A 23,946-nucleotide genomic window follows, 5' to 3' on the forward strand; every position below is an offset into this window, starting at 1 on the left:
CGGGACCTGAAAGAGTACTTTGTGGTGGAAAAGAGAAACCTGGAAAATGTTCAGGTTTTTCATTAACACCCAGGAGCAGGTCACTGCTACTGGGAAGTAGGTCATGATGAAAAAGGCCTTCCCCGCACATTCTCTCACCTGAGACCTGAAAACGACCCTGAGAGAGTCAGAAGCGATTACATCACTCCAGTCCACACACACGGAAAATGATTCAAAGAAACGAGGATTCCTCCAAAACATGAGGCCAGGGAGTGGCAGGATCCAGCAATTTGGGCCCTGACGCTGACATTGCAGGCACTGTGCCACGCTAGGCTGAGTTCCTTCAGTAGAAAGGCAAGGACTGCCCCCGTCCTCTGACCTTCCCAAAACGAACAGGGAAGGCCAGAGCGAGAGAGGAGCACTAGACATGTCCGCCCAAATCAAACGAAGAAAGCTGGGATTCCCAAACCAGGCGCGTCCTTCGCTGGGTCCCTTACATAGACCTCACGGGCACTCCAAACACGAGAGACAATACAATTCAACTCCAATGACTTCAGCCTCATTCCCTCCAAGCCCCAGTTAGGAAATTCCAATCCACTTACCCTATACTTATGAAGTCTCCTTTGCTGACATTGTCAGGTTCAATGCAGATATTCATAAAGTCTTCTGTGCTCTGAGAGATTAGGAAGATAAACGTCAATACTCCAAATTGTGGCTAATGCAGCCTGTTGTCGCCTTACCTTTAAGACCCACAGGTTCACATTTCAAAGCTGTGCATTAATTATGCAGGGGAGTTTTAGCAACTTAACCTTTTCCTTTTTACATTAAGACCTTTATGGAGCTGTACTTTACATACCATGAAATTCATCTCCATTGTTTTCTCCATCTCCCCACTACCTATATACAAGTAAAACTCAGGTTTGGAGGTTTGTCAAAACTCAGGGTGGGGAGTCTGTGAGGTTCTGTCATTAACAATCAGCGCCGGCGGAGGCCGGAGCAGCCCCTCCCTGCAGGCCGAGCTTTGAGCCCCGCCTCCCCAGTGCATCTCACCTGCTACAGCGGCTTCTCGGTGGGCAGGGCCCATGTGTCTTTTTTAAAGAGCTGTAGGTGCACGTCTGGTGTGCAGCCAGCCTTGGCAGCAGCAGGCCGTGATGCCAAGGTGATGTCTGAAGAGCTCTCCATTCCCAACCCCAGAAAGCTCTGAGCTCCAAGGAAGTAGCTATCAAAGCAGACTTGGTTCGAACCCCTCGTGCTCCCCCGACTGACCAGCAGTCCGTGGCTAGCAGTACCAGCTGGGCCCTCTGCAATTCCACCCCAACCCTTCTCTCTGCGTCTACTTCAAATGCAGGTTGTTTCTGTACGGACAGGCAGGACGTCCGTCTCCCCAGGCTAACTAACCCGCAGGCCTCCGAGAGCCGGCAGCACTGGCGAGGGTCACAGGGCTGACCTAGCACGGGGTTCCCTCCCCACCAGACACTGCAATGCACAAAGGAGGTGATTCGGCTCTGAGTTCACCCTTTATTTAATACCAACTTGTTGAATGAACTCCTCCAGGTGCTTGGGTTACATCAAGGAACCAATAACCCAACAATTTCTGCCTACAAAGAACTTGCCTTCTACCAGGGAGACTGAGGGATAAGCAAAACAAAATAATAATCACACTAAAACAGTAAGTGAGAGAGAATATTAGAAGTATGTTAGAGTATATCAGTATAAAAACAGCAATTATGGAATGAATGTATACGACATAAATGGTAGACTACAGAGTATATCAGGAAACTATACTAGAGTCCTGATAGAAAAATCAGGAAAAAACATGGGGCATCGGTGGCTTTTAAAGAGGGGTCCAGGCAGGCAGCAGGGAGAGGTGGGTTCCGAGCAGACAGCTCCAGGAGGTGAGGGGAGTAACCAGACACCCAGGGCCGCGGTCCTCAAACCCCCACGAGGGCCACTTAGAGGGCCTGTGACAGCTGGACTCCGACCCCATCCTCAGAGGTGGTAGTTCCCTGTGCCGGGGGAGGCCCAAGAGTTCTTGTCTCTACCAGAAAGTCCCCAAGTGAGGCTGCCATTGCTGATCCCAGGCCTGCACTTTGAGAGCCACTGGTCTCAGGAACAGCGATCTACAAAACGGTGGGAGCATGGCTGGCGGATGCGAGGGCAGCGAGGAAGCCAGAGTGGCCGCAGCAGAGTGGCTTAGTGGACAATGGGGTGAAGCTGGAGAAGACAGGAGAGAGCACAGGGCCCTGCAGACCATCCCAAGGAATGGGGCTGGGAGGCTGAGTGAGCCCTGTGAGCCCCGGGAAGGTTTCAGGCTGGGCAAGGAGGCCTGGCTTCATTTGAATAAGGCCTCAAGGGCCGCTGTGCCAGGAACAGAATAAAGGGGAGCAGGGAGACCACGCAGGAACCGATCCTACGACATGGACCAGAGGGCGGCGGAGGTCCCGTGAAGCGCTGGCAGTATTAGAAAGTGAAGCCACCAGGACTTCCTCAAAGGTGAGCCGTGCGGAAGGTGCAGCCAAAACTGGCTCCAAGACGCCTGAACAAATGCAAGGCCGGGTGACCTTGGGCCGCAGTGGGGAGGGTGGGTGAAGCAGGTCTCAAGGGGTGGAGCCAGGACTCAGGTCTGGAAGAGCCGAGACTGAAATGTATAGGAGACATCTAAGAAGATGAGCAGATAGTTACATGTGCAAGTCTAGGATTTGTCTTTGCAAAGAGTGAAAATGCAAAAATCAACATGCTGTACTACTACACTTACCAATGAGATGAGAAAACCTTATCTCAACAGATGCAGGAAAGGCACCTGATAACATTAAATATCCACTCAAGATAAACTCTCAGCAAAGTAGGATAGAAGGGACTTCCTTAACCTTACAAAGGGTCTACAAAAAGCCCGTCAAACTTGGGAACGAAGCAGTGAACGCTCCCCCTCTCCATCGGGAGGGAGACAGTAATTTCCATTCCACACCGTGCCGAGGTCCCAGGCGACGTGGAAGTAAGGGAAGATCAAAGACCGGAAAGCTAAGCATTTGAAAGGAGAGAGCAAAACTTGCAGTCAATATGACTGAATCAATAGAAAATCCAAAGGGAGCCGTGAACTTCATGTAATTAATAGGAATTTAGTTCGCTGATTCAGCATCAATGTAAAAAATCAATCATATGTTTTTCTACTGAATCAGACAGTTAGAAAATGAAATTTTAGGAGATACTACTCACAGTGACATCAACCATTGGGATAACCGGACATCTATACCCAGCAAGAGGCAAATGTTATAGAGAAAACTAAAACCTCACTGAAGACACGAACAAATCTGAATAAACACAGTGCTAGGCCACAGCCGTCTGACAGGGGAGTTGGCACTGCCGAGATGTCCTTTTCCCCTCAAGCTGCTCTGCAGGTTCAATGTCATTCTGACGACTGTAACAGGTTTTTATGTGGAACTCAGTAAGATAACCTTTCCAAGGGCCTTACAGAGGTCAAGGAGTTGAGAATAGCCAAGTGACTCTTTAAAAATAAGAAAAAATAGAATTACAGAAACAATGCTCATTAAGAGAAGCACAGAACTAGAATAAGTACAGGAAAATAGTATAATTGAATAGAGGCACCGCAGGCATTTCCACACATGCGGACACCTGACGTGTGACAGGTGTTGCAACCAGCGCAGGGTTGGTGGGGGAGTGGACCCTTCAGCATGTGGTACCTGGACGGCAGCCTTCGACATGGACAGAAGGAAAACTGGAGCCTTCCCCCTGTCACCCACAAAACTCAATTACAGGTAGAAGCGCTTCTTCTTAAAATAAAAATGAATTTGTTTGGTGCAAATCATTTTAACCTGGTTTTACATCTAACAACACACGATGAGCATCTTTCCCTGCAGTAACATATGCACCGAACCGGGCCGAGTTGGTCCCCTGATCAGCTCGTGCGGTGTTGCCCTGACTACAGCGGACGCGGCTGCCTGACAGCCTCACTCCCCACGCTCCGCACCCGACGCCTCGGAGACTCTGCCTGCGCTGCTTACATGATAAATGAACATTTGGAGCCCTCACTTGGCACCTTCGTTGTCTGCGAATATTTCACTGCACGTTCACTTTAACAGAGGGGTGTGGAAGACAGAAAACAAATGAGCTGCTACGGCACAGTGTCATAAACTTCCAAAACGGGCACAGAGGCAACAGCCCTGCGCCTTCTGCACACGGCGCGCCCTGGGCCACCGTCACATTCGCCTGCACTCCGTCATCCGCTGGTGTCCAACCACCAGAGAAAGGAGCCGTGTTCCAGAACAGCAGCAACGTGCTGGAAACATGTTACCAGGCTGGGCCAAAGGGAAGTGTATAATTAGAGATGTTATCTTTTTGAAATTCTTCTAGGACTGACTCTGTCTGTTGTAACCTTAATACATTCGCTTGCACCAGTGTTCCCAGAATTCTGCAATGTAAGAAGTGGGGGGCTGACTACACTGTGCACCAATCTGACGATTCCTGTAGGACCAGTTCTAGAAACACCAATGGCCCAGGGCAGGGTCGTATCTCCAGGGCTTCACATACACAGCCAAGGAGCCGCTGAGAAAGGGCGGCTGCTTTCTGCGGCAGTCAGCAGTGCTGGGACTGCCCGGGGACGGCCCGGCCTGGCAGCACCGAATGCCGACGGGCTTTCTGATCTACGACAGCTCCATAGTTGCTGTGTCAGTTTACATTTTTTCATGCTCAGCACTTTTCCTGTTTCCTTACCTTCAAATACAGTTAAGAGTTACATCTCCCCACTAATGTAGATGTCAAGGTTACGTGCGTTGATGTGTAAAATTCTTAGTGCACAGCATGTAGTATATATTCAGCAAATATAAGCCAGCTTTTTCATTTTTTATTCCTTTTGTGAATTCTATTCTTGACCTTTGCCTGTTATTTTAGTCCTTTGCCCATTTCCTATGGATTTACCCTAAGAAGTTGGTTATAAAGGAAAGCTATGAACTTCCACTCTACCACATTCTATAGATTATTTTCCCCAACTTGTCATTAAAGAATTTTGTCTATAGTTCTTTTTTAATTATACAAAGGTAAATGCATCGAAATGTGACTTCTGCCTGAGGCTCCCTGCCCAAACTTCTATTGCTATCCCTTAGATTTCACTCTAGGGCTCCAATGGTTCTGTTTTTGTACATTTAATTCTTAACCTAACTGGAATTGACCTAGAAGGCAGGGGGAGCTGTGTTACACAATGAACACGCATTCCTTTTACAGTTGGGAAACAGCTCCATGCTCTACTAATACTGGAATCAGAATGTGCCGCGCGCTCACCTCACCCACTCCTCTCAGCCCACTCACACGTCCGTCACCACGGTCACTTCTGTGTGCCTGTTTTCAGAGTGACCCAGCCAACTGTGAACACACTGCCCCGACTGCACAAAACCCAACTAGAATACAGAGTCCAGAGTTAAGGACAACGTCCTGTGGCGCTCTCATTAACATGCGCCACCGTGGGTTTCTCTAGCCCAGGGGTCAGTAGACTTTCCATGAGTGGCCAGACAGTGATGCTGGAGGCTCCAGGGTCACCGAGTCCCTGTCACAACTCTGCCTCGCAGCGTGAAGGCGGCCACAGACAACACGTACGCCCAGGAATACCGCTGTGCTCCAGTCTAGCCTTACTTACAGATATTGACCTTGAATTTCATATACTTCCCATGTCTTGCAAATTATATTGTCTTCCAACCATTCAAAAAGGTAAAGTCAATTCTCAGCCAAGCCCGACTGCCAACCCTGCTCTGATCCAACGCCTGCTCATGCGTCACCTGCAGCAGCCCCCGCCTCCAGCAGCACCAGGGGCCGTTCAGGTCTGTGCTGCCCCGTGTAGTAGCCACTAGCCACAGACAGCCACTGGGCTCTTGATGGGTGGCCGGTGTGCTTAAAGAAATGAGTTTTCAATTTTATTTAATTCCAATTAATTTAAGTTTAAATTGCCACGTGTGGCTAGTGGCTAGCACATTGGACAGGGCATATCAATAGACTGGACTCAGATAATAACAATACACACTTGTATGTTCACATACAATTAAAACATATATAGCATTTTTCCCTGGGGGCCTAAACCTACATATTTAATATAGTTTCAAAAAGAATGGACGTTTCTCAAGTGAAAGCCCCACGATTTTTCATTCCTGTGACGCACGAGAGCAGCTAACCTTTCATCCCTGAAGGCCTCCTGCCCTCAGGCCCCTCCAGCAACGCCCAGACACGTGACCAGGCCCCATGAGCTTTTAGCCACCACCTCACTCCCCCGTCCCTTCTGGTCGCTTCTGTTCCTCAAGGCGGCCCCCACATCCTCTCCTCGCACCCCTTCCTCTGCGTCCCACAGGACAAACGCGAGAACACTGAGTCAGTGGGACAGCGTGCCGCCTCCGTCGGCTTTCCCGGACACCAGCACTCTAAGAGAAAAGCGCACTCACGGTCAGGTCAAGCTGGCTGTTCCGTGTCGTGATGGACAGCTCGATGGTGGACAGCTGCACATCCCTCCAGACCTCCGGGCTCGCCTCCTGGGAAGGGGCTGTGTGGGGGCACAAGACGCGGGTCAGCCCCCCCCACCCCCCATAGCCTCTCCTGCCCGCCCCCCAAGGCCAGCTGCTCAGCTCCGTCTCCCCAGAGCATCTGCTGACTCTCCACCGGTTTCTGCACTGCCCGCTTCCCACACACGGGACAAGCAGCCGGGCTCCGGAAGGAACCTCTGCACTGGAAACACCCTCCCAGTGCAGCTGGCAATGCAGAAAGGTCGGTGACAGAGTTTATCTCAAGTGACATGGGGTGTTCGTAACCATGGGGCACTGTTCGTGCTGGTTTGTGTGCAGTGGCACATGGGAGGCTGACGACAGTGGTCCCCCAAAGGCTTCTGCTCTAGGGAAGCCTGGCACAGACTCGGGGTCTGCTCTGGACGCCTCTGACCTGACCAGCTCGTTCAACCTTCAGCCACCCCACCGCTCACCGTCCTGTGGCTGTGCCCAGTATGACACGAGCCTGCGCAGTATTCTCCGGTACAGAGAGGGCCGTGGGGCGGTCTCGTCGGCGACACTGGGAGGCCTCGCTTTAGGTCCCGTGTACGAGAGGGAGGCTTGATGAGTCTGAGGCCACTCCTTTGAAGGTGAAGAGGGAAAAACATGTGTCACGAACGCACAATTCCAAACTCGGGGAGTCTCCCTATGCAAAGGCTGGTTAGTGTTCTGCCTAAACCTGCTAGGAAGCCGACGGATCTCCCACAAGGCGGCATTATCTCTGGTGTGGAGCGTGGGATCCTCGAGCTCTCGTTTCCTACCGAGGGTCTGTCCTGAAAACCATGCACCCAGGGGCTGCCGCCCTCACCGACCTCCGCAACGTGGGGCAGAGAGAACTAACCCGAGTGGACTAACCACCGAGGCTCAGACTTGTCTAAAACCCCCGACACAAACGGCACAGAGTCCATCGCATGGTAAGTGTGTCATTGGCACACTGACGGCACAAACAAGGAACTGATGAAATTCAGTTCCATCAAACACCTCGCTTGCTTCCAGAATCACTTTCCACACTGCGGCCGGAGAGATCTCGCCCAGCCTCAGACACCGCTCGAGGCTTCTCGGGCCTGCTTCGAGGACAACAGCCCCGCGCTCTAGCCTTTTTGTCTCTACTGCCTGGCAGCGAAACATGCCTGCCCAGTGTTGACACGGGAAAAACAGTCACCCACGCACGCACATCCCTGTCACCACAAACGCTTGGTCTCGGGTCCTCGGTGCCACTTGATAATCCTGCCACTCGGCTCTCTGTGCTACGTGAGAACCGCCTGAACTCTCCACGCATCCATTTTCACCCGGGCTCTCTCTCCGGTCTTGGGGACAAAGTGCCCCTCCCCGGCCCCAGGCGACCCAGGCCTTTGGGTCCCGAGCCCCTCCCCTTGCCCGTGGATTTTGCCAACTCGGGTGTCTTTTCCTCTCCTTTCGTTCACCTCTTCCCTTCTTTGTTCCTCTTGCTTCAGGTTGGAAAGGCACGGATCTCTCTCCAATTAGGAAAACAACACTCCTTTGATCCCCTTTTTTCACTAGCTTTTGCCTTTTCTATTTCTTTTCCTCTCAAGTATCTTGACTGAGCAGCCCACCCTTGGGGTCTCCGCTTCTTCACCTCCATTTATCCCCTCACCTTCTCCACTCGGGTTCCCAACCCCCTGAGGAGGTAGCCAAGTTCAGTGGACACTCTCCTGTCTATAGTCAGACTCCGCTGTTGCTTCCTGAAGCCTCCCTTTCTGCCCGAAACCCTCCGTCCCAGTGGCTTCTCCATCAGTCCTCTCCCCTCAGCTATCTCTCGGCACCTCGGCCGCTGTGTCTGGTTCTTTCAGTGCTGACCTTCCGACGGGCTGTTCCCAGCCATTTGTTCTCTCGATGGTACCTTCTCCAAACCCACAGTTTCGATGCTACTCACACAAAGACATTTAAATTATTTCTTCAGCCCGGATCTCTGCTGAATCCCAGACCAACATCACCACCGGGCCTCCACCTGTCTGCCCCGGGGGCAGGTTGAACTCAGTCTGTGCAAAATGAAAACTTCCTCTTTCTTCACAATCTTGGCCCTAACGCCAACATCACTGACACTCACGGAAAACTCTAGTTATCAAAGTGCAGCCCTCACACCGGAAACCTGGGGATGCCAGACCCTCCTCACAGCCTGTGTGGGCTCTGCCTCAGCATCTCTTTAACCCGCCCTCTGCTGCCGGGGCTGACTGTGACCACCCCGGTCACCTCATCACCAGATTACTTTCGCAACCTCCCGACAGCCTTGCCACTAGCTGCCCACACCAATCTCTTGTGTGCACTGCCACCAAACAATGTCTCTACAGTGAGTGGGGCTCTGCGCATGTCATCCCCATGAGCTCAGGGCTCAGTGAGTCCCCCGTGCTCTCACAGGCTGCCCCCACTTTGGAGTCCCCTTCCCGCCGTCCTGCTGCCATAATGACAGACCATTCACACCACTGTGACTTCACACGTCCTGGCCCCATTATCTGGGCCTACAGATACTTCAAAGCTCAGCAGAAGTGACGCCCGCCCTGTGAAAACCGCTGACCCTCTTTCCCGCCGACCCTCTCCCAGAGGGGGTGCCCCTCCTCTCCGCTCCACCCCGCCCTTCGTCACACCTGCCACAGATTGACTTGCGCCTCCCTCCCAGCACCTGGACACTCCGTGAGGGCAGAAGCCTGTCTTATGGGCCTTTGTCTTCCAAGCACATGGAAGGGCTTGCCGCACAGCTGAGAGTCGGTGGGTGCTGAGGACCCGGGGGGCAGTCTGATTCCCCCAGGTTCGACAACTTAAATCTGCAGTTACTGCATTTCTTCCTAAACGCGCTCACTGCTCCACTAACGGAGTGATTCCTTGAGCAACAGCAATAATGCATTCTACTCAGGAGAACTTATTCAGAAGGTGATGGGAGCTGTTTCCCAATGCTCTGCAGGAGACACGTACTGCCGTTACTATAACCAGGAGACCACGTCACAATCTGAACATTAACACGAGAACCAACTTCATTCAAACCTCACACGCCAGTTCTCAGATTAGCCAGCCAACCGGTGACTGTACTAGCCTGATGTGCACGAGCCACACACAGTGTGTGGTCCACAGAGAAGATGACTCCTAGTCGCGTTTTCATTAATAAACGCTGCCCGGGTTCTCCAGGCCAGCATTGCTCAGTGCACAGCCCGAAGCAGCACTTTCCCTGACGATGGGAACGTTCCGTGTCTGCACCGACCGAGACCGTAACGCTGCCTGCGTGTGGCGGGCATGGTTTGAAACCTACTGTGGTGCACGTACGCCTGTATGATAAGACGTGCTCAGATACGAATCTCCCATTCATTTCTAGATACGGAGACAGACATGTAAAGGATGGATGACACAGGTCCTTCTGTTCAAGGTTTGTCTGGCAGCAGTGTGAATGAACAGGCAAAGAGAAGTGGAATATTAAAAAGAAATTAACTATTGGATTGGTGTGGGAGGGAATGAGTTGGTACATGAGGGGAGACTTCATGGAGGGACGACATTTTCATTTTTCAACACGCTTCCTCAAATGTCATTTCACCGAGCAACAACAGAATGGCGCGGGGAACAGCCCCCCACGCCGTGGCCTGCCTTTACCTGCAGAGTGCTGAAGAAGTGAGCGGCTTTGGTTTTCAGAGGCCCGAGATACCAGTACCTGAGAACGATGAAGACAAACATCTAATTAGAATATGAAAGGAACGATGAGTGGGACAGACAGCGCCTGTGACAGAGGCACCACTGGAATCACACCTCTTCCAGCGTCTGCTCTGAGGACCAGGTTTAGCATAAAAGAAGCACAGCTTTTCATCTGCGCTTCAACACCGCGTCACGCAGCCCGCAATTAGTGCCACACAGACAGATCCTTGCAGTGTACCAGGGGCACAGAACCAGTCTCCTGGAATCTCCGAATTCATCAGCTTCGCAGTCATGTGTGCTTCCAGCACAGACGGGGGCTGAGAACACACTCAAAGAGCACGGAGCAGAGATGACACAGCCGCAGGGAGGTGTCACCCACAACCTAGAACACACTGGTGTGTTCTCTCACACACCAACGTGCAATCGGAGTTGTAAAGCCGCGTGATTTCACACTACTCATGTCACGCAGCTTTAAAGTGGCAACGTAAAATCTGGGAGTGAGGGGTCTGCGTCACGCCGCTGCCGCACAGAAGCTGCTGGGGAGAGAAGGACGCCTGCGTGGAGCTGGACCCGTGGTAGAAAGCAGGTCCCTCCCCACAATGTGTGTCACCAACCAGCCTGTCCTAGCTGCTCCCTCTCTGATGCTGATCGATGTGCACTCACTTAGCAAAAGAAACAGAGTACAAATTCCTGCCTCTGAGGGCTATCATTTTATAAAACACGGTCCAAAAAAGAAACAGAAGTCAGTAAGGACTATATAAACACATGTGACACAGCCTGGACTGTTTATCGGCAAGGAGAGTGAAGAAGGACGAGGAACCACTGAGGCCCAGAATCCTGGGTCGGATGTGCTGCGCGACGCGGGGCTCAAGCCCGCACTGAGGGCGTGGAGTTCACTGCGACGCACGGGATTTCGATGTGGGACAGAGGGAAAGAGCTCATTCGGGGCAGGAGCAGCAGCCAGGCACAGGAAACACTGAGGGTGACAGGCTTAGAAGGACGGACGTGTGACTGTGCAGTCGGGGGTGGCGACGGATTCAGCGGGGCCTTGCATGCCGGAATGAGGAGTTCAGAGATAACCCCGAGAGCACTGTGCAGCTGGTCTAATTACTGTTCAGGTGGACGCTGTGCTGCTGCTCGTGCGGACCTGGATGGTCAGCCGACGTCACGACTGGCTCCGAGTCAGCCAGACAGAAACACGTCCCGGCTAGAGCACTTCGTTCCTGAACTGCCTGCAGTTGCCACCATCTCTACCAAGAGCGAATTGTGACAGCTAGGACGTCGTCTCCTGCCTCCCTGCTGTTTCCCCACAACACACACAGCAACTCCACGGACAGTCCTCATTGGGGTGTCAGGTGACCGGAATTGAAAAGTCAACGTTCTGAAGTCAATCATAACAGAGGCAAGGGAGTGAGATATTCCGGACAGGGCCTGGCCTCTGCCGGTGCCTAACTGCTGGTCAGCGCCTTTTAGAAGGCCGTCTGTCCTCAGCGGGCTTTTCTGGGCAACACTGAACACCTCCACTCGGCCAGCTGCTGGGACGGTCGGACACTACAGACGCCCACAGGGTTCCTCGGGGAATCAGGATGACCCTGGGGACTGCGGATGACAAGCTGTGAGACACCGAAGGATGCAGCGTGTGGACACAAACCAGCAACCTCTCTCCCTGGACAGTCCACTGTCAGGAACGTCATCGGCGGGATGGACGGAGTAAAGTGTAGGAGACGGCTCTGAAGAAGCTGTGGTGGGAAGGCCTCCAAAGTGAAAGAAGGATTTCGTGCTAAAAGCTATGTGTGAGATGGGTCACAATCCATTCACACTAAATTCATTCCCACTAAAACGGTGAGCCTGCTTTTAAGAAGAGGTAAAAGCGGACACCCACCACGGAAAAAGTGAGCCCCGGCCAGGGCCCCCTTCAGTCCCGCCCCAGGGGGCCTGAGCCCACTGATCCTCTCCGCAGCAAACACAAGAGGACGCCCGCTCCGGCCAGGCCAGGGGCTTCCTGTCCCACAACAAAGTCTCCAAAAACAAGTCTGCTCCCCTGAGGAGCCGGCGACGGCCCTGTAATCACCATCCCCACTGGCCCGTTCCCGCCCCCTCACAACGCAGCCTGGCACCGGCCTTTCTTCTCTCCCTGCGACCAGCCCAGGCCTCTCAGCCGGCTGGGCCTTTCGGAGAGCACCTCCCAGGGCTGCGACAGTGCCCCAGGCTGTGTCCCCAGCGGTGCCTTTCAGTCGGCGCCCAGACAAGCAGGGTGCGCGGTGGCAGGCCATCCAGGCACCCTTCCATCCAGCCTGAGCCTCCAACAGTGTGTGTGGAAACAGAGACGCACCCCTGTCCCCCGTGGCCACCACCACGCGAGTGTGGGGGAAACCGGAGCCTGCCCCGCCCTCTGCAACGAGACATGAACCTCTGTCTCTACGAATCCTGCATCAGACACCAGACCCGCCACAGCTATCCCCAGAAAATCGATGTATATGGACATGTCAGAGACAGGAAAGGAAGGAAAAGACTTTGAAACCACCACCACACATCCACTGAGTAAGTCTTTACTTGCTAACTTTGACGCCAGCATCTCTGAAGGATCCCCACCGGAGGCCGGTCACCGCAAACACAGGCTGCTCCTTCTCACCCTGGAAGAGAAAGGCATGTCACTGGAATTAATGATTACGGCAGCTTGGAACTCTGCACAGGTTAAGGACCCCACAAGGGGTCACGGCCTACTTGTCATGAAATCAAAACCTAAAAGGACGTTCACAATTTAAGGAATCAGCTCCATGAATGCTCAGTGAAAGTACTTGAGTAAACCACACTCTAAATGAAAGTAATTTTTGTGATTAGGCTTCAGGAATCGGCTGCGAGGGAACCTATTATCACACTTTGGACTGAGAACTAGAAGTACCCAACTAGGCTGGTTTTCAGACCGATTGCGGCTCCCACGTACTTGACCAAGGCCAAGATAAGGTAGGCCTGCGGTCCCCTCGGAGGCCGAGGACTCTCAAGTGTGAACAGAGCCCCTGGCTCTCTAGAACGTGTCACCTGAATGTGAAAGCACAGTCAGACATTCGTCCTAGCAGGTCAGAACACAAAGGGGCCTGGCTTTAGCCCAGTGCTCTATGGGGAAATGTTGCCCATACAAATTATAACCAGTGAGTTTCTATGAACCCATGAGATGAGCAATGGACACACACAATAAGGAAACATGCGCGATACAGCCACCACCTCAGAGGATTCCTGCTCGGTGATGGCCCTTCCTTAAGGTGTAAGTAGTACACACACCAGCTGGGGGGCTTCTGTAGCTCTGAATCACAGCTAAAGCCCAAGAGTGCCCTGCATTCTAGACAGAGCCGCCCAGCACCTGACACAACGCCCCGGTTTCCTAGATGGGCGGAACCAGCTGTTTCCAGCGCTGCAGGCCATGTGAGCAGGAGACTCGGGGCTAGAGGAGAATCCTTGACCCCGGAGGCTGCCGGCCTGGAGATGATAGAGAAAAGCCCCTTTTCCGCTAGCCTAAGAACGCCCCGTAGGAGAGTCTAACTTGCACATTCCGTTTCTGTAACCTGCTTCTGCCGCGCAGCCAAAGAGACCCACAGCAGCTCAGATATCCCCAAATAAGGAAATAGACCTAACTTCCACATTTGCTTCTGTAACCTGCTTCTGCCACGCAGCCTAAGAGGAAAGACAGGAGTATATAAGAAAGACCTCTGCCACTGCTCGGGGCTCAAAATTTGGAGGTCACTCTCCTGTGGGCCCGTGCACGTAAATAAAGATCGTGCTCCTGAACCCTTGGTGTCTGGTTGCTTCATTTTTCTGTAACAGAGGCGCTGGCTAGCTGTCCCCAGGGAGGGCAAGCTCCGCCCTAGGTCCCACCCTCACACCCGTTCCCACTACCCCCAACCCAGGGAGGGATTTCTGGGAGAACCGCACAGGAACAGCCCCGGCCGCTCAGGCCTTGGGTGTGTGCCTGCTGGAGCAGCAGGTCTGCTTTTCTGCGCCTGCGCGAGCAAAGGCACGGACGAGAGACGGGAGAGCAAAGAGGGGAGGGCGAGGCCACTCCCGGCTGGCAGTGTGGGACACAGCCGCCTCCTGGGGCCATGGGCAGAGCGTGGAAGACAGCAGGGCTTTGCGTCATCCCACTAGATGAAGCCGACTGTTCACTCTGTTCTCCACAGAATTTTGGTTAGCGGATACGTGTTATATGTCAGCGGCCAGCAATGACAAACGTCCGCCCTCAGAGGGCTCACGGTGCGGTGGGGGTCAGACTCAGACAACGCCGTACAATGTGCGAGGCTCGGACAGCATGGAGAATCACGGATAACATCGAAATCACAGAAGCGCGGAGCAGCTGCGACTGTGTGACAAGTGTGCGGGGAGCAAAGGATGTTCAGGGAAAAACGCACGTAGTTCCCAAGGAAACCAGTGAAATGGTGAAGAATCAGGGGAGGCTGGGGGGAAGAGTGGAGGGGAAAGAAACGAAGGAAGAAAGGCGCTCTCGCCTACACGAAGCAGCACTGTGTGCCTTTGCCGGGACTGTAGGAGCATTTCCCCGACGGCCCGTATGATGTTACTAAGTGGGACTAACCGCTACTACGAATAATAATGACAGGAGAGTCCACGGTTTAGTAAGTTGGAAAACACCAAGCTTATTTGGTTGTAGCAGGCCAGGTTTACTGCAGCTGTCCTCACGAGTCTGTAAGAAGTGAACACACACCACTCAGATTTCCCCAAGGAGAAACCAGCACACGGTCTTCCAGAGCCCCTGGCTGGCGGACGTTCTGCATGGCCAGCGTTCCTGGGAAGTGCTGTCCCACGCACGAGGTGGGGGCGCCAGTGCTGACCCTTCCACCCCGGGCTCAAGACTCTCTTCCTGTATCTGCGGGGGAAGAGTTTTAGGACTATTCTTTTCAGATTAACAGAAAAGCCTTGTGACCCCAAGGTTCCACTGAGTTGGGGACTATGTCCTAGTGAGGGGTGCTGATGGCCCTGGAGGGACAGGAGATGAGTGTGAGAAGCTCTAACAAAGCCCAGCCAGCAGGCAACGGGCACAGAGACATCGGGATTCACGAGGGGCCCGAGGGTCAGTGATGGAGAGACTGGCCCGTTGGGGACCACGCGAGCGCAGGAAAAGCAAGCGAGCTCAGGAGGACAGAAGAGGAGCCACTACACGGTGGCCTCTGAGGCCCTGTCACCAGCCAGGACGCACGAGGGCACAGGGAGCAAGGCCCCCTCTTGCCGCCTCCCCTAGGCTCCCCACTTGCTTCTGGGTTGGCAGGGAGTCTGACCGAGAGTCCGACCAAGAGTCCGACCGAAAGAACGAACTAGAAAGCATTCCCTCCGTCTTTCCGGTAGTTACTTTAGAGCCAGGTCCTGTGAGTCACAGACGTCTGAGCAGGAAAATGCCCATCAAAACTCACAGGACAGCGCCGAGAGGGACACCATCTGGGCGCAGTGAAGCGGGAAGGTGATGGGACGGAAGACAGAAAATCTGGACGCCACTCCTGTCCCCAGCACCTCCAGTCACATGGCCAGAGGGCTCTTACTTTCTTATTTGTCAAATGAGATACTAATACTTGTCTCGCCTTCCTTGTTGAGGTGGCGGCCAAAGGAGCTGTGAACGCACACTGAGCCAAGTGAAGAGCTGCATCACAGCTCCCGAGCACTCTCAGAGCTTCCAAGGACTTTCTTCCTACCTCTGGAACTTTCCGTGATATGATTAATTGGGTTGGGGTTTGTTTCCTGAAAGAAGAGGGGTGTGGTCTTGGGCTTCAGCTACGACAGTAGGGAATCAGGCTTCCCCTCCATGTAAGGCTGGCCCCGTATTCCGAAAGCAATCTCTGAAGTCAGGAGGGGAGAGAAGGCAAACCCAGCTGAGCCGCATGCCTCAGACAGAAACCACCACTGAGGCAGCTGGGTGTCATCTTCTGGGAACTGATTTTCAGTGTGCCGCTTCCTGGCTTGTGTCGTAAACACACACAGCCCCCAATACTGCTTTCATCCACACACAAAATCCACACACGGGGAAGAAAACACAAAGGACACAGGAGACATTTACGAGCACCCAGTCCATTCCTAGTCTCTCTGGAATGCACTGCTTCTCACACCTGTGTGAGAGGCAGTAGGTCACTCAGCTACTAACGGGTATGTCCAGATTCGCCTCCCTGGGTAACAACAATATTGTAGAATATCTTCATCAATGCCAGGCTGTGGTAACTGCACTAGGTTAGGATTTCAGTACAGCCCTTCCATTCTATGACAGCGATGTAGCTTTATCAGATGCCGAAGACTCAGCTGCAACTGAAGTCACCTTTGTCAAGACCAGTGAGGTCCAGGAGCCGGGCATCCCTGAATGGAGAGCAAAGGGAGAGAGGCTGCTGGCCAACAGTTCGGCTGTGACTATGCGGATGGCCAACGCTCTGGACCACCAGCAGCAGCAGCACCCTAGGAGGGAAGTTAAGTTATGGCCCATTTCCCTCTGTGATTGCTAAGTAACCGGATACTGTGGGGGGTCTAACAGTTGTGGCAGCCCCTGGGGACCCCTGCCCAAGTCGGTGCCTTCACTGGCGATGACGAAGTGGTAATTCTCAGAGTGTTCCCACTGCATTTACTAACCAGCGATTATTCTGTAAGATCTCTGGGGGCGAGGATTCTTCATTAGCCTTTTTCTGCTTTTTGATTCCAGCTGTCCCAAAACCAGTCAGGAGGATGCCAACAGGCTGGCTCTCTGTCTTTCTGTGCTGCCTCACCCAGTTTTGGGTACTTCCTCACCTTGTTCTTGCCCTGCCTCTACAGACCAGCCCTTCAGAGGGTCCTGGTCACTTAGCTCAGAGAACAGCTTCCAAGACCGAAACCTGGGTGCCAGGCTGGCTCACTGCTGTGGGGAGTTACCGGTTCTCAGCAATACGGCTGCAGAGCCAGTAAGTACATCTCTAAAGCAATTCGTGAGTTCGCCTACAAATCAGCCACAGTGCGTCAGACAACCTGATAGAAAAAATGGGAAGTTTGGCTTCCATCTAGGATGTTGGTCGCTCCCGAGAACAGTGTTCTCAGAAAATGAGAAAAAGCCAGATAATCTACAAAATCAAACCACTTCTTATGCCTGTCAGAAGGCTGAGATTGTGAGACAACCAAGTAACCTGAATTCCAAAGAAAGACGAGGCCCTGCAAAGGACAGACGGGACAAGAGAGGGACTTGCCCTTTGGCAGAAGGTGGGAGGCGGAGGCGGCCACCACGCACACCAGGGAGGAGAAACCAGGCCCAGTCCAGGGCTCCTCGGTGGCCTCTGGGGCTCAGAACGGCCACCGAGGCAGAGGCATGCCCGAGGCCCAGAGTCGGTCGATGGGGGAACCAAACATAGTGACACACAACATTGGGAGAACAGACAAATTCTCAGATGTGACGAAGAGGCCAAAGATGAGGTCAAAAATGGAGAAATCAAAAACTAGCATCGCAGACTTCGCAGTGCTGGGCTGTGTGCTTAAAAATGGTGACAACGGTAAATTCTATGGATGTTTTTAACCACAATTTTTAAAAGTAGCATCATTAACACACTTATTGGTGATAAGCAGAATAAATAGGTGAAATTATTTTTCCCCGGGGAGCTTTACTTGGGGTAGGAAAGGGGAAGAACGGGGACTGTTGTTTTCATCATCGCAGCTGAACGGTGACATTCTGTTTTCTTTACGTGTGTTGCCTTGTTAACATTTTCAAACTCAGGAGAGGACTGTACCTTGATCTGCAGGACATCAAGTGGGACTGTCTCTCCTCTCACAATGGCAAGTGTAGCGTCAGTAATACGTCTGCAAGACACCAGGGAGGAAGTGTTGTAAAAAATAAGCACCACACACACACACACACACTCCTGCCCACAGCACTAATAGTTGGCTCAGGAAAAAAAGACACAGTCCTTCAAGATACTCTGGGAAAACAGAACCAAGACATACAAAAGAGTTACTAAACAAATTCAGGGGAAAGCTCTGGTGCAGACTCAAGGGGGAGGCTTTGGCACAGAGAACTTTATACCAGGTACCAATCATTTAATTACTTGACATTCACTGAGTCTCCACATTACACCTGATCCTGATTACTGGAAAACATCCTGCTACTCAAATGGGTGACAACAGAATGTGTTTCAATCATTCTACTGAACTACTTCTTATTGCCCTAAGCACCACCCAAGGGTAACTAAAGGAGAGGATGTGTTGGAGCTATCTCAGTAAAATATAACCCAGAACCCATGACACAGTTCTCTTATTCTCCAAGATTACTAGGGTGTACTTCATTTTAATTGCCGACTCTTTTGTTCAAAGACACAATACCACTGCTGTTTACATTCTGACAGTCGGGTGAAAATCCACAGGGGAAAAAGGCATGGTCCATCGGCACCGATGCAGGGCGTGAAACTATGCCAGGCTTAGAAACCGTTCTCGAGTTTATGCTCTATTAAAGCCAAGGTCAGACACACATGAATGCACACAGATAGTCAGCAAAAGAAACAGTAAGTCACCAAGTGGCTGGACAACCAGGTATTTGCCCTTGGAGCAGGGAGAGGGTGTGAACCCACGTCGAACCTACCCTGGCCCAGCCTGCCTCGCGTCTGCACCGCCGGCTTTTCCCACCCTCAGGACCTCAGCTGGACGCCACCGTCGGCCCTCACCAGCCTAGACATGGTCCTGCCCTATAATCCTCCACCACTGAGCTGTGTTCATTTTCTCCACTGAACTGCCTGAAGGCCTTTTCAAAGGCAAAGCAAAACAAAACAAAACAAAAAACAAGCGTCCACATGCGTGTGGGCCTAACTCCAGACACTTTCTTTTCCTGATCTCTCTGTTTCCTCGTTTGCCGACACCAGGCTGCCTTGGGTTACTGTAGCTTTAGAGCAACCTTGAAATCAGATAGGGTAAGTCCTCAAAAATGTTTACTCTTTTCCAAAATTATTCTGTCTACTCTAGTCCTTTATTTTTCCATATGAATTTTAGACTCTACTTGCCAATTTCTTCAACAAGTCTTCGGGAACTTTGGGATGGTGCTGACTTTATGGGTCCATTTAGAAAGAGCCAGCAGCTAAATATTGAGCTGTGAATTGCGTGAACACAGATATCTTCCCACATATTTACGTCTTGGTTCTCTCTTCGGTGCTCTGTAGTTTCCACCGTATAAATCTTACACATAGTTTGTTACACTTATCCCTAAGCAGTTCAAGTTTTTCTAAAAGCTTAGCAATGTTAGCATTCTATTGCCTTTATTATTGCTATACCTATTTTAGAAAAATATATATTTTAGAAAAATAAATATAGTTGTCATTAGTACTGAAGTAAAAAATGTATTGTGTCTGGAGTTTAAGTACAGCTGTAAGACAGGAGTTATTCAGAAATTACTTTAATTTCCATTCAAAAAAGACCAGCTTTTCTCCTAATATGGCCCTTCCTAGTTTAACTCTGCTCTGTACAGTTCCCTTTTTTAATTTTGATTTTTTTAGAAAGGAGAAGAGAGGGAGAAAACGAGGGAAAGATATATCAATGGGTTGCCTCTCCCATGTCCACAGATGGGGACCCAGCCCACAACCAAGGCATACGCACTGACTGGGAATTGAACTGGCGACTTTTTGGTCTGCAGGCCAGTGTTCACTCCATTGAGCCACACCAGCCAGGGCTGCTCTATACAGTTCTGATTAAGAATGTGTATTTGATAGGCAAGTTACCTCTTCATGGTAACTGACGGGAATACCTATAAAATGTTTTCCTTTTTTTAAAACAATATTTTTTATTTCAATATAGTACCTTTTTTAGATTTTATGTTTTGAGAGGAAGGGAAGGGGAAAGAGAAACATTAATGTGTGGTTGTCTCTCGCACGCCCCCTACTGGGGACCTGGCCTGCAACCCAGGCATGTGCCCAGACTGGGAATATAACTGGCAACCCTTTGGTTTGCAGGCCAGAGCTCAATCTACTCAGCCATACCAGCCAGGGCTGTTCTTTCCTTTTAAAAAAAAAAAAAAATTTCTAGGTGAAACAGTTTGCAAGAGAATTTAATTATAAAATCTAATCTCAGTAATTATGCAGTCATCCTATTTGTTATTTACTATTTTCCATCCTAAAAATGTTTCAATAATAGGCATAAAATCTTCACTGTATTGTGTAGCTTGCTAAGCATGATTACGTATTTACCCAGCTAGTCTTCATTTTGGTTTTTAAACAATCTTCTGAAATAAGTACCATTACTGTGCATCTGACAAATACGGGGGTGGGGGGAGTGAGGTTCAGAGAGATCAAATAAAATTCCTAAGATCACTGAGCAAGCCTGTGGCAAGACCACATTGACTTCCAGGTCTTCTCCCCAAAGGTCCACTCCCTCCACTTTGTGAGGCCGCCGTGGACACAATCAGGTCACCGGGGATTCCCAAGGGCAGGCCCACACCTAAGACCTGTGCCCCACAGACGTCCCCATCGGTGTGGCCCAGCTGACAATGTACACACCCAAGTCAGGAGTCATACCCACTTGAACGGGCGTTGCCCACAAAGTCACACACGACTTCAGATACTTCAAGACCCCCAAATACACAGGTCAACCCAAATGCTTAGGTAACATTCTGGGTTCCTCAGGAAGGTGGGTTTGTGTTGGAACACACGAAAACACCTATTTTTACTCTCCTACTTCTTTATTGAAATGCCTTTACCCCACTTTTTCCCTTCCAGTCCAGATGCTATCCGTGAAGTAGGCGGCCCTTTAGAAAACGAGATTCGATTAGGGAAAAGCAGGAGGTGCGGCTGGAATGAGCGTGTTCGCTGTGACGGAAGCCGTCGGAAAGGGTTTTGAAGCTCTGCTTGCTCTGAGGAGTGGCGAGCACATCAACAGGCTTAGGAAGTGCTTCTGAGAGACGGACCTTAAAACCAAATGCTGCAACTAAAAAAAAAAACCCTTTATAGTCATTTCCCCCCTCAAAACTGTTTTTGTGGAAGATNTTAGAAAACGAGATTCGATTAGGGAAAAGCAGGAGGTGCGGCTGGAATGAGCGTGTTCGCTGCGAAGGAAGCCGTCGGAAAGGGTTTTGAAGCTCTGTGCTTGCTCTGAGGAGTGGCGAGCACATCAACAGGCTTAGGAAGTGCTTCTGAGAGACGGACCTTAAAACCAAATGCTGCAACTAAAAAAAAAACCCTTTATAGTCATTTCCCCCCTCAAAACTGTTTTGTGGAAGATGGCTAAAATGCAACCTTAAATTCGTCATTCTCCAGCGACACCTGCAAGTTCTAAATCAATCGGCCTTATAGCACTGTTTTGTGATTGGTTCCCTGCAACATTCCCGATCCCTTCTTTGTCCCCCGAATCCTGGCATCACCGACTGTGACCGCAGTACAGGAAGCGAACCCTTGTTCTCTGCAGTAGCCGAGGGCATCTGCCATGTTAACAGGTCTGCACAGTTCTGAACCCAGGGCAGACTAATTACCAAGAGCCCTGCCGTGTGCTCTACAGCAAGTTTTCTAAATGTTTAAGTTAGAAACAGAAGCAGCAACAGCATTAGCTTAACTACAGAGGAAGATCAGCTTCTCCCAAACCGAAGGCCATGAAGACCTCGGGCGGCCACGGTGAGCACACGCTGGCTTTTGGAAAGGCAAAGGGTTCTCCGAGGAGCAAGGCCTACCACCCTCTGGAGCACTGACACATCTGGGAGTGTCGGCTAAGTCGTTCAAACACCTATATTCATACCAAGGGAAAGACGAGCTCTCTAACCAGGACCCAAATCAGATAGGATTCACCTTAGGTGAGCGAAACAGTAATTCATGGTCCTGTCTACTGCCCCTTGGAAAGTCTACACGGGGAACACCAAGTTCGGCAGAGTGGACCGGCCTCAGAGTGACCAGCAAAGAGCTGGCCCCGTGAGATTAAGGCTGGGAGTGCAAGAAGCATTTTAGTGAAGGTCTGCTGTATGGCTCCGTGTGAGCCTAGGGTTTGGTATATGGACCCAGGTTTTTATTTTTAAAAAGGTAGAATTGTCGCCCTGGCTGGCGTAGCTCAGTGGATTGAAGGCCAGGTCCCCACTTGGGGGCACACAAGAGGCAACCACACATGGATGTTTCTCTCCTTCCCTTCCTCGCTCTCTAAATATAAATAAAAATAAAATCTTTAAAAAAATGTAGAATTGTAAAAACATATGACTCCTAAAATTACAACAGCAAAAATAAAACCGCAAAACTGGCCGAAACAAATTCCCAAAGAAGAAAAAAAATTCAAAGAAGAAAATCACCTCAGAATTATTATTGTCATTGACTCTAGAAGGTTATAACCAGAAATCATAAGATTCTGATTAATTTATTCAACAATTAATTTAATGTATTTAATAATGCATAAGTTCATTATTCATTTTTCTATCGACCCCGCCTCAGGTGTGACAACACGCTTATTAAAGATGTGGCAACTGACAGTGAGCCCGGAAACAATTTGCTCAAGATTATATTATTCATTGCCGTCAAATTCAAGACTCAAATTCAAGATTCCGATCTACTCGAAAGCCAAGAGCTTGATGTGTTAATGCTTTGGACAGGAATGAGCAACAGCAGCAGCAACCTGCCTGACTCCTGAAGACACCGTTTGACTCACGGCACCTGAACTTGGGCGTCCAGGCTGCCCAGCCCCGCCCCGCCCCCCACCTGCTTTCCCCGTGCACCTTCCTCCATAGGCACTGCCCCAAGGGTGTGACTCCATGTCGCTGTTTTAGCTACTTACATCACCAAATAGTAAATCCAGGACTACTGTTCAGTTTTCAGAGGAGCTTGCTATTTGTCATCGTGTATATTTAAAACAGACAATGATTAGTGCAAATCTGTTTTTCACTAGAGACTCTTACAACGCAAAAGCGTGAACACAGTTTGGGGAGGTCTCTTTGTGACGGACAGAAGGATATCAGCGTCACCTCCGTGCCTGGGGACTTGGGTTAGGTCACCTGAGTCCCACAACCTGACCGGGAACAGACAGGTTCCTCTGGTCCAGGTCCTCAATGATTGGAGGCTCCAGGCTATCAAAGCGCAACACAAATATCACATCCCGCGTGTGCACTGCCCACCCCCAGGCTCGCGCAGCCACGACGCTCCCACCCCGCAGGGACGACCTACTGGACTTTGTTTCCACTTTCGGCGAAGAGGGTCGGGCTCAAACTGCTGGTCTGCCCCAGCGGGATGAAGCCAATGGGGATCTTACTGAAGGTGGCCTGGGAGGAAAAGGAGAGGCAAGTTTTACTGCTGTGGTCAGAAAATCGGACAGGCACAGAGGTGCCCCTTTCGACAAGTGACTGGAAGTGACCCTGGGCCCCCCTCCCGGTCTCTCTTCCCCATCCCTAGACCAGCCATTGGGCAATACTAAGTAAGCAGCTTCTAAATCGAGGTAGTCTGTGAAGTCAACATGACTCTGAACTTGAGAGCAATATTCTGGTACTCGCTAGTAACAACTGGTGGAAAAAATACTGGTTAAAAAAATGAGGATCTTGAAGTTACTAGACAAACAGACAATTGTGACAGAGGCTGTATTATGTCCTCACACTATTCAAAGGGGCTGCAGATAAAATCCAACTCCGAATACCTAAGCTGCGCACAGTACCTGGCGACAGGTGAAAACGCCTCAGAAACGATCCCCAGTCCAAACGTGGCAGAGTCAGCGAGTCTGAGCAGGAGGAGGAGGGGGCACAGCCACCGATTTAATGAGTGACCAGAATAAAGAGACGCTGTAAGGGCCCTAAGGCCTATTTTGAAGATGATGTACTGTTATTACCAAAGGGACTGGGAAGGATCTTCTTTCTTGTTTTATTTGCAACGTA

At 51.0% G+C, this 23,946-nt stretch overlaps 2 protein-coding genes across 3 annotated transcripts in view; one reads left to right on the forward strand and one right to left on the reverse strand.

The window, feature by feature from the left end:
• Positions 1-991, forward strand: part of DENND11 (DENN domain containing 11) — a 41,322-nt gene extending 40,331 nt beyond the window's left edge. The window contains exon 10 of the transcript XR_005066945.1: positions 980-991. The gene's annotated coding sequence lies outside the window, so the exon portion shown is untranslated. The remainder of the gene's footprint in view (positions 1-979) is intronic.
• The window catches only part of AGK (acylglycerol kinase), a 75,329-nt gene that overhangs the window by 3,288 nt on the left and 48,095 nt on the right, over positions 1-23,946 (reverse strand). Inside the window, exons 8-14 of one of the 2 annotated variants that reach the window (XM_037049055.1) lie at positions 23,249-23,343; positions 17,873-17,942; positions 12,699-12,778; positions 10,107-10,164; positions 6,947-7,094; positions 6,417-6,514; positions 582-652 (exon numbers count right to left, since the gene is read on the reverse strand). In XM_037049055.1, coding sequence (XP_036904950.1) covers positions 582-652; positions 6,417-6,514; positions 6,947-7,094; positions 10,107-10,164; positions 12,699-12,778; positions 17,873-17,942; positions 23,249-23,343 — 620 coding nt within the window. The remainder of the gene's footprint in view (positions 1-581; positions 653-6,416; positions 6,515-6,946; positions 7,095-10,106; positions 10,165-12,698; positions 12,779-17,872; positions 17,943-23,248; positions 23,344-23,946) is intronic. The other variant, XM_037049056.1, reaches the window with a different exon arrangement.

The sequence above is a fragment of the Sturnira hondurensis genome, unplaced genomic scaffold (assembly GCF_014824575.4).
Source record: "Sturnira hondurensis isolate 20B ecotype Veracruz unplaced genomic scaffold, ASM1482457v3 Scaffold0006437, whole genome shotgun sequence".
In the NCBI taxonomy this organism is placed as follows: domain Eukaryota; kingdom Metazoa; phylum Chordata; class Mammalia; order Chiroptera; family Phyllostomidae; genus Sturnira; species Sturnira hondurensis.